Source organism: Mchenga conophoros, linkage group LG14, assembly GCF_057382185.1.
Source record: "Mchenga conophoros isolate Kocher_MC1m ecotype Shallow Benthic linkage group LG14, M_conophoros_male_GT1.1, whole genome shotgun sequence".
NCBI classification, from domain to species: domain Eukaryota; kingdom Metazoa; phylum Chordata; class Actinopteri; order Cichliformes; family Cichlidae; genus Mchenga; species Mchenga conophoros.
This window is the reverse complement of record NC_140539.1, coordinates 23,260,953-23,270,501: the sequence shown is the minus strand read 5'-3', so window position 1 is coordinate 23,270,501 and position 9,549 is coordinate 23,260,953. Positions and strand designations below refer to the sequence as shown.

Here is a 9,549-nt window from a genome sequence, read left to right as displayed (position 1 = left end):
GGATTAAAGCTGACAGATATTCCAGTGGATCTGCATCATTTTTAAATGTGCCACACCCTTATTTAAGAGCCCCAATACAAAGTAAATGTAAATAGTTGTATTCACTGAAAGTTGGAGACTTAAAACTGTATCATCACATGTGGTTGCCAATTTCAGCCCTCAATGGAAGTGTTGTGATGTCACTGCATGATGCAATATATGTTGCTTGTTTCAATCTAGTGAACACCACACATCATAAAAGCATCTCATTATATAATATGAAAGTACTGTTAATATCTACAGACTTTCTCTGTGCTGTAACTGATGTTAAATTAACCAACTTTCCCTTTTTTAAAAGGTAAAAGGTCTAAAACGTCTCCTTACAGAAACACTTGTTTTTTTCCCAATCATCCAGCCAGAGGCTCATTCATAAGGCCCTTACCATATTCTTTCTTTCTTTTATTAATGTCATGGAACATGTCCCTGTTAAAACATGCCAAAATCTACGTCAATATAAAAAAGCAAGAACATTTTCTTTGTTGATGTGTGACTTGATGAATGCAGTAGCAGGCTCCACACCCTGTACCTCTCGTCAACTCATGTGATCTAGTTGTTTAACTGATGAAAGGTAGTAATCTAGGAAGAGATTAGAGCTGGCAAATATTCCTGTAGCACTGCATCATTTTGAGTGTACCACACCTTTAATTAAGAAACCCATTATAAAGTTAATTTCGACCTTTTTTTATTTATTTGATAAAAGTTGGACACTTTTCAAAGACTTTTCAACGTCTTTTGCACGTGGTTGTAACTTTCAGTTCAGGTGGTTAGGGGAAATTTTTATGCTGTCTTGCTTTTAACAATGCGTGACGCAACGACATTTTTTTTAATACGTTTCCGTCCAAAAACGCTGTTTTTTTTATAATGAATGTTGCAGCCTTGGTTAGACACGCCCAGATTACTAAGAGGTGGGCGTGGAATGCTTCCCGGTAGATAAGAACCCACGCGGTCCTCAAGCGACATTCACTAATCGCAGGAGGAAATTTGTATGCAGTTGCCTTAATTTTAGAAAGGTCTCCTGCCACGTTGCTGCTAGTTTTCAGACACGTTTTCCTTCGTTAAGTTTTAGGGGAAGTTTAAACGCGCGTCATGGCCTCGACGGTAGACATGATAGAGAGCAGCAAGGAATCCAACGGTGAGGCTCACCTCGACGAGCCCATGCCCAACGGGCTGGACAGCCCCAAGAAGAGCACCCCGGAGACGTTGTCTCAGCGCGTGCTGAGGATCGTCAAGGCCAACCTGCTGGTGATTCTCACCGTGGCCGGGGTTATCGTTGGTGTTTTTATTGGACTTGGTGTGCGTAACGTAACACTAACGAGAACCCAGGTGATTTACATCGGCTTCCCAGGTGAGATTCTCATCCGGTTGCTGAAGATGATCATCATTCCTCTGGTGGTCTGCAGCCTGGTGTCCGGAGCGGCCAGCATCGACCCCAAAGCCCTGGGCAAACTCGGCGGCTTGGCTATGCTCTTTTTCCTGATCACCACCTTGATTGCGTCCTCGATTGGGGTCGTGATGGCTTTCATCATATCGCCGGGGTCTGTGTCCGTCAGCAAGCCGGCCTACTTGGAAGAAGACGTGCCTGCGCATAAAGAAATTATAGACTCCTTCTTAGATTTGATAAGGTAAGCGAAACCTTAACTCTTGCTCACACACAGTCGGTCTACATACTCTCAAAAAAGTCGTTAAACCTTCACATGTAATTAGGCCTGTATGTAATGACGCGTGTAGGACGCTCCAAAGATCTAATAATAGTAGCCAAGTTACACAGAGTAACCTGTTGTACGTGTAGCAGTACTTGTAAGAACCAGATCGGGCACATGTCTTCTTAGTTGTCCACTACAGCCGGACAATGCAGTGCTGTAATGCCAACAAACGGTTGCATCAGCTGTGTCCTCGCTGAGGGTTAACTCCCCGGCACAGTCCTGTTGTCCCTTCTCGGGCGCTTTATAAAAAAATGAAAAGATTTTATTTTGTGTTAGTGTTTTGTTTTTTTCCAGGACCACTAAACCCATACACTGACTTATTTGGTAATATTCCACGTCTTGTCCAGTGTGACGTTTACACGTGGAATCAGAAGACGTGCGTGAAACTTGTCCCTAATCGCAACTGTGGTTCAGACACTTTTCTGTTCGCAACTTTTGTCAAAGTTTACTTTGAAACACATAACACGGAACATGGCGCAATGCCGTTTAAACTTGTTGAACTTGTTAAGTAAAAATGACTTCCGTCTGTAGGTGCCCATGCGCCCCCACCCGCCCGATATTTTTATTTTTTAAATCAATGCGTCATGTTCACAGGGCATTCATGAAGCATGTGTCACCTCTATGGTGTGGGAGAGGGGACACCCGGAAGCATCTATGACCATTGTACACAAACAACTGCGTCAGAAGGAAATGTTCCACGTCATCTAAATAACTATTACATGTTCCTATTGATGTTGGTCCACTGTGCACGCTTCCCCTGTACCTGCTGTGTTTTGGTCTAACACTAATTGGGGGGTGAGGGCTTTTCTTACATGTCAACAGCAATTCAGTGAAGCTTAGTTTTTCTATTTTTTGGAATGGTTTTTTTTTTATTCTAAAGACATAACTACACAGCATGATGCAACAGCATAGTCTGAAATAAAGTACAGTGTCAGTGTTTCCCACCACAGAGGTTAAAAACATGTTTAGAGTGTAAACAAGGTTTACTGTTTGGATCTGTAATCTGAACCACGAATCACGTTAAGCTTATTTGGTTTGCCTCAAGTAGACGAGATGGAACACAGACAGTCTTAAAACACCTGTAAGAGTCTGTTTACATCCAGTCTTAATAATGCTTGCAACTATTGCATCATTATTCCTGGTTAGTTTGACTGGTCTGTTCATGGTTTGCTCAGTCTGGCGCTCGGTGAATCACGGACTTGTGCGCTATGAAAAGCAGAATATTCCACTCGCCACCCACCCCTTGCATCGTGACTTACCCTTGGCAACACATCCATAAAACAGTCCTTGTGCCCTGATGGAGATTAACATTTTTACCTGACGTTAATTGGCACGTTACATAACGTGGGGTGGGAGGCAAAGACAAGAGATGATAAATATGAAACAAGGGTAATGTTTGTCTTGTATTGGACACATGCCACCGTTCCACATGCACGCACATTATCCCAATAGAAGACCCGTGCCTCTCATTAGCGTGAGCCTGGTCAGCCGGTGTCCTGGTTACCTTTGACAACAAAGGCAGCGTGGAACTTACTGGGTGGAACTGACTGAAGAGCTGTTCATTAAAGTGCAATAATGGCCTGGTCATTGTTTGCAGACGCACACTCATACGAAACAGAGCAGGGGAAAAAAAGACAACACACCACCCACACACCACTCCTACACATCCTTGTTGACATATCTTATCAGTTGCATTTTTTTTTTTTTCCCCCTTTTGACCTACAAAACCTGTGGGTGATTCTGCGAAGCTAGAACATGTTTTTGTTTTTTCTTAGTAAACTTAGTTATATGAAGATCTTCTATCTTTGTCATCCTGTCCTTAGCTGTCAGGAGCTCAACAGGCCTTTGAGATGCTGGGATTCATTCCCATTCTTTAGAACCATAATCTATTTTTCAGCTTAAGTGTTTCATCCGTTTGTCCACCTTATTAAGTGCCCGAAGTTTCTGTTGTTGGGTTTGATACTAAACGTGTACCATTTTCCCAAAGCAGCTGAGGGATGGTGTAACAGGATGGTGTCAAGACGTCAGAAGATCTGAGCACAAACAATTGTCCGTTTGACATAGGAGACCCACCCGCCTAATAGGCATGTGATGGCCCATTGTTTTCATACCAACATTCCAGTTAAACAATAAAATCAAGTTTATTTACATTCAAGTCGCAAGTTCACCTCAGAGTGAACAGTTTCGAAGGAGCATGGCATCCACATGTAGACTTGAGTAGGATAAGGCTGAAAAAACGAAACATTGTGTTCTTTTTGTTTTAAATTTAATTAGCGCTGCGGTTTGTACCTGTGCCAAGAATAAGTAACCACAGCGGAGAACAAGGAAGTGGAAGTGTACGAGTGAGCCACGCTTGTACTCGGGATTGCCATCTCTGTGCAAATGTAGTGTACGTGTACCTATAGTCAGGAGTCCTGCCTCCCATTAATACTATACAAGGATGTGATGGCATGTGAATTCTAACAATGCTTGAAGTCTGGATTCTCTTTAGATTCTACACACAGATTATTATGCTGATCACTTTTGTGCTGATGAAACATTAAATACTTAAGCCTCTTTCCTCTCGTCATCTTACTACACTCAGACTATGCCAATCCATTTGAATATCCAAATGGTGTGAAAGCTTAGCAGTCGTTTAGTCCCCTTTCACGGCTGTTTGTGACGCAGCCGGTTTTCTAGTTCTGCCACGTCATGCAGTCACATGATCCTTAAGCTTGAAGCACTGCAGCGCCAATGGAAGGGACTGAATGACCGGAAAGCGGTTGAGGAGTTAATGCCTTATTACTCTAGATCTGTTGCAGACAGCTGAGCACAGGGGTAACGGGTGCACTTTGGGTTTTTCGTGTGTTCTTGGGAAATTTAATACACAGCTGTACCTACTCTGTGGAAGCCAGTGTGTATGCATGCACTCGTTAGCAGGTGACGGATAAGGTCACAGCAACACGGGGGGGAAAAAACCGAGATTAACAGTTAAATTCTCTGAGGTGTTTTTTTACATGGCGAGCCTTGGACTCCTCTCTGTTTGAGCTGTCACTGATCATTTGAAGAGATAGCATTTGTGCTTTCTATGTCACAGGATCAGTAGCAGTATTGCTCTATAGTTAGCTGAAACTCAGTAATGAGTCAAAGCAGGTCAGCCTGTAGTTTTTAAATTAAATTTCCAAGCAGCACATGTGACATTACTCAGTGTTACTATTCTGTGCTTTTTTTTAAAAAAATAAGTAAAATGTATTTTGAGAACAAACCCAAACAACCAAACCTGTTTTCTGCACTTTAGTTCCCAAACCTGTCATTTCTCTGCTCTCTATCACAGCTAGTAATCCACTTCACACTGAGTACAAGGATTTGAATGTGTTGTATTTTTTTTATCCACAGAAACATCTTTCCCTCCAACCTTGTGTCTGCTGCTTTTCAGTCTGTAAGTATTGGATTTGAATTTTTTGGGTTGTTGTGGGTTTTTCTTTTTAACATAGTCATTCCACTGAATTGTGTAACAGAGCTATGACGATAAGCTGATTATGTGCTAATTAGTCTACTAAACTAGCAATTTCTTGCCTCCTGTACAGTATACGACCTCCTATAAGCTGATGAAAAAGAATGGCACAAACGGAATCGCCAATATCACGGTGGAGAATGTGAGCAGAGTGACTGGCTGGAAAATGAACTATAAATACACTCAAACTACCTGACTGTATTCTTAAACTGAGGGCTGAATAAATGTGTTTTCTTACTCAGTGTTTTGTTTTTAACATGTGTGCTTTTCAGGTGCCTTTTGGAACAGACCAGGATGGCATGAATATTCTTGGTCTCGTAGTGTTTGCCATCGTGTTTGGGGTGGCTTTGCGGAAGCTGGGAGAGGAAGGAGAGATCTTGATCAAGTTCTTTAACGCCTTCAACGAGGCCACCATGGTGCTGGTGTCCTGGATCATGTGGTAAGGACACCTGGATGCTTTTTGGGTTGGGGAAGGAATAAAAGAACAGAAAATGTTCACGTGTGAAGAGCAAAATATTCAATTACAGCAAAGTGTTTTTTAAAGAGGACCACGCTGCTGTTTTAAACCTGCTATTTGAATGAATAGAAGCGTCTGCATCCTGCAACTACTGTGCATGTGCAGTTGCATAACATTATGGCTTTATTAAAGGCTTGATTCGCAGTGTCGACAAGATCCCCGTCTCTCCTAACATTAGAGCACTCAACAATATCTTTGCTAGTTATTTTTATGGATGCAGTACACCAAGACAAACTATTTAAAAAGTTTTGCTACATTTCTGGCTGGAGTTGTGTATTTAATGGACAGATACGCGAGGAATATTGTTGTTGTTTTTTTTATCTTTAAGTGTGCTCTGTATCAGAAACTTAAACTACATCACTGTCTCGTCTCTTCCCTTGCAGGTATGCCCCAATCGGTATCATGTTCCTTGTAGCTGGGAAGATTGTGGAAATGGAAGATGTTGCAAGCCTGTTTGCCAGTTTGGGAAAATATATAGCCTGCTGCCTCATTGGACATGCTATCCATGGAGCACTTGTGTTGCCAGGCATCTACTTCATCATTACAAGGAAGAACCCTTACACCTTCCTCTGGGGGATATTCACGGCTCTAGCCACAGCCTTTGGAACAAGCTCCAGGTAATAAACGTGACTCTCAGGTTGTTAAATACTGAATGACTTAGATTTCTGTCTTCTAAAGCAACAGTGTATCTCTACATCCTTTCTGCACGCTCACGGCCATCGTTTCTTGCTTCTTAGCTCTGCCACGCTACCTCTCATGATGAAGTGCGTGGAGGAAAAGAACGGCGTATCCAAGCACATCAGCCGCTTCATCCTGCCCATTGGAGCGACGGTCAACATGGACGGTGCGGCTCTCTTTCAGTGCGTGGCCGCAGTTTTCATTGCACAGCTGAACCACGTTTCCCTTAACTTCATCCAAGTCATTACCATCCTGTAAGTCCCCAAAGCCACCAAAACACACCTTTAGTTAGACAGTGACATGTAATACTAAATCAATTGTACCACTGGCTTACTTATCAAACAGTTGCCTAATAATAGAGGTGATTTCAGTGGCTTTTATAATCATGACAATAGATTTGTGTCTAACTGCTACTGTCCATGCTTTTTGTACTTTAGTGTTACAGCTACAGCATCCAGCGTTGGAGCAGCGGGAATTCCTGCAGGCGGTGTTCTGACTTTAGCTATTATCCTGGAGGCAATAGGACTCCCCACCAGCGACATCTCTCTTATCCTGGCTGTTGACTGGCTTGTGTGAGTATACAAACTTTGGACGATGTTGACCGTGATGCCCTAGATTTACAATAATGTAGGGCACACAGCTGGCTGTAAATACCCTGACATTAAAATGGCGTGCCATCTGTTTTGTCTTCCTTCAGCGATCGTACCTGCACGGTGCTCAATGTGGAGGGTGACGCTTTCGGCGCGGGGATCTTGCAGTTCTTTGTGGACAGAGATGCCAAACGAAACAGAGCAGAGCTGAGCGAGGTCCGGCTGGAGGCCGCCCCCGAGAGCTCGCCGCTCATTAGTAAACGAAGCGATGCTCAGAAATCAGGGTCTGGTGAAAAAGAGTCAAGTATGTAATGTGACTGATGACATTTTCAAGGACTCCTGGCTCAGTTCTGATACTTGTTTGATATTGTGGGGGGAGAAAAAGAAAACTGAGCATCAAGCCCCTCATTTCCGTTGTCTGCTCTGAAGAAAAGAGTATAGAGAGAGACTAGACAATGTCTCTGACTTCAACACTTTTCTGGAGGGGTAGCTGAAAACACACATGGGGCGCATTTAGCGACCTTTTCAAGATTTTTTTTTTTTTAATTTTTCATTGTGGGTGAGATTGTATTGTACACTAGACTGGCTGCTTTAACTCCAGTCTGATGTTGCACTCGATTGGTCCTGTGTGTGTGTGTGTGTGTGTGTGTGTGTGTGTGTTACTAGAGAGTAAAAAATCTGATTGGTGAGTAAGTTTGTCATGTGACCAGTGCATCCACCCACAAAAGCTGGACCAATGAACTTCAACACGTAATAGGCGGAGCTTAAGTTACATGAATGCACTGGTCTGTCACTAACGTTTTGCCCCATTTCATTTGTATTATTGAACCTGCGTCTTAGTAAATTACCGGCAAACACTCCACGGGACAACGGAGAAAGCCTCTGACTTTATAAGTAGAGGACCTCCATACTGTTCACTGCACCCGTGTAATTATTGGAAGTTGTCAACTTTAAACATGTTTTGGCTACTTTCATGCAGAATTCATCCAGTGATGTTTTAAACTGCAAGTACTTCGTATTTGAGTTTAAGTGCATTCTTTATACTCTGCATGGAAGTAGCAGGGTTTTTGTTTTTGGTGGAAGCATCTGTTAGTCTTTTAGTGTGTTTACGGTTATTATGTGAAATGACCTTCTCACAGTGAGGGGATGAAAAGGCAATAAATCTGTCCTAGAGCCTCAGTTCGTCTTCTGAAACACACCAAATGAAAACACGTCCTCAGTAATCACCCAAAGTTGAATGAAGGCCTCTTTGCTCATGGACCTGCAATATGTAATAAAATGGGCGCATGTGGAGAAAAATGCTGCGATCACCAACACATCCTCAGGTTTTGACTTTGGCTACAAGACTTTCCTCTGCGTGCGCCTTAAAATACTCCAGGACCAAAAGTTAAATAGACTCTGCAACAGAATTCTAGTCACACTCTTTGGTCTGCTTTGCTCTTGTGCAGGTACAAGTGGTTTAACACACACTATGCAACAGTGACTGTTTGATGTTATATGTCATATATGAGCAACTAACTTCCTTACACTACAAGGATGTCTCTATTTTATGAGAATGAGAGGTGTACACACCTAAATAACTTTGGTAAAGGGAGAATCTCATAATCTGTCTTGGCTATCATGGGTGTAAATGTGGAGTAATAGCCGGGTGGCCTCCACCCAACCAAGAATTTCTGGTAGGCATTTGTAAATTTATTTCTTTAAGCTCCAAAGACATTTGTAGTATTTAATTTTGTAAATGCTAGTAATTCCAAACTTTATTTTTCCAGATTCAACTTTTGGCAAGTTGTTGGATTTGGATATTTTTATTTATCAGTCTCTTCTATTTGGTGTGAGCTACAGTTTTAAATCTATTTTATGAGATGCTTCTTTAAAAAAAAAGTTTATATCAGTGGGGTAGACTTTAAGGCTCTGGAGAGAAGTTGTTAGATCATCGATACTAAAGAGATACTGTCTGGGGTTGGGGTATGGTGATGTATCCAAGAGAGCAATGCAAGTCCGGCTGGCCGGGAACTGAACCTCTTCCCTAATAAACGCTTGGCTATTGAAGTACCCAGACACTTTTTAAATGGATGAAAGTAATATAGCACAATAGTATATCTTTTGCATCCATATCAATTGTTAATTAACATCTTATATAGACATGAGTTGGGCAAATACTGTTAAATCCAAAACCAGATATTTTTTAAGCCTGCTTTCTTAGCCTTCTCATTACATTAGCTTTACAGAATTTCACATGACAATCATTTAACTGCAACCTTGAGGTCTTAGCATTTCTTATGTCATAAGAAAATTCTTTATTTTTTTTTTCTGTTCCTTTTGTGGTGCAAGATTACTTCCTGAACTCTTCCATTATGTGGCTTGATCATGGTTTTGTTTGTTTAAAGTGGACTATGGTTGTAAAATAACTTATTGTCTGAATGTACTGTCAGCAACCTTTCAGCAATAAATGGTTTTTTTTATACATATAAATAAGAGGATGTGGCTTTTTGTGGACAAACCCTGTTTTTAACTCTTACTGCAGAGACT

At 41.8% G+C, this 9,549-nt stretch overlaps 1 protein-coding gene across 1 annotated transcript; it reads left to right on the top strand.

Moving 5' to 3' along the window:
- Window positions 1-984: 984 nt before the first annotated feature.
- On the top strand, window positions 985-7,466 carry slc1a5 (solute carrier family 1 member 5). Its single transcript, XM_085243464.1, has 8 exons — window positions 985-1,661; window positions 5,118-5,160; window positions 5,309-5,377; window positions 5,508-5,674; window positions 6,136-6,369; window positions 6,490-6,684; window positions 6,868-7,002; window positions 7,128-7,466. Exons 1-8 carry the CDS (start codon window positions 1,126-1,128, stop codon window positions 7,330-7,332), a joined length of 1,584 nt encoding a protein of 527 aa, XP_085099590.1. The 5' UTR covers window positions 985-1,125; the 3' UTR covers window positions 7,333-7,466.
- Window positions 7,467-9,549: the final 2,083 nt, after the last annotated feature.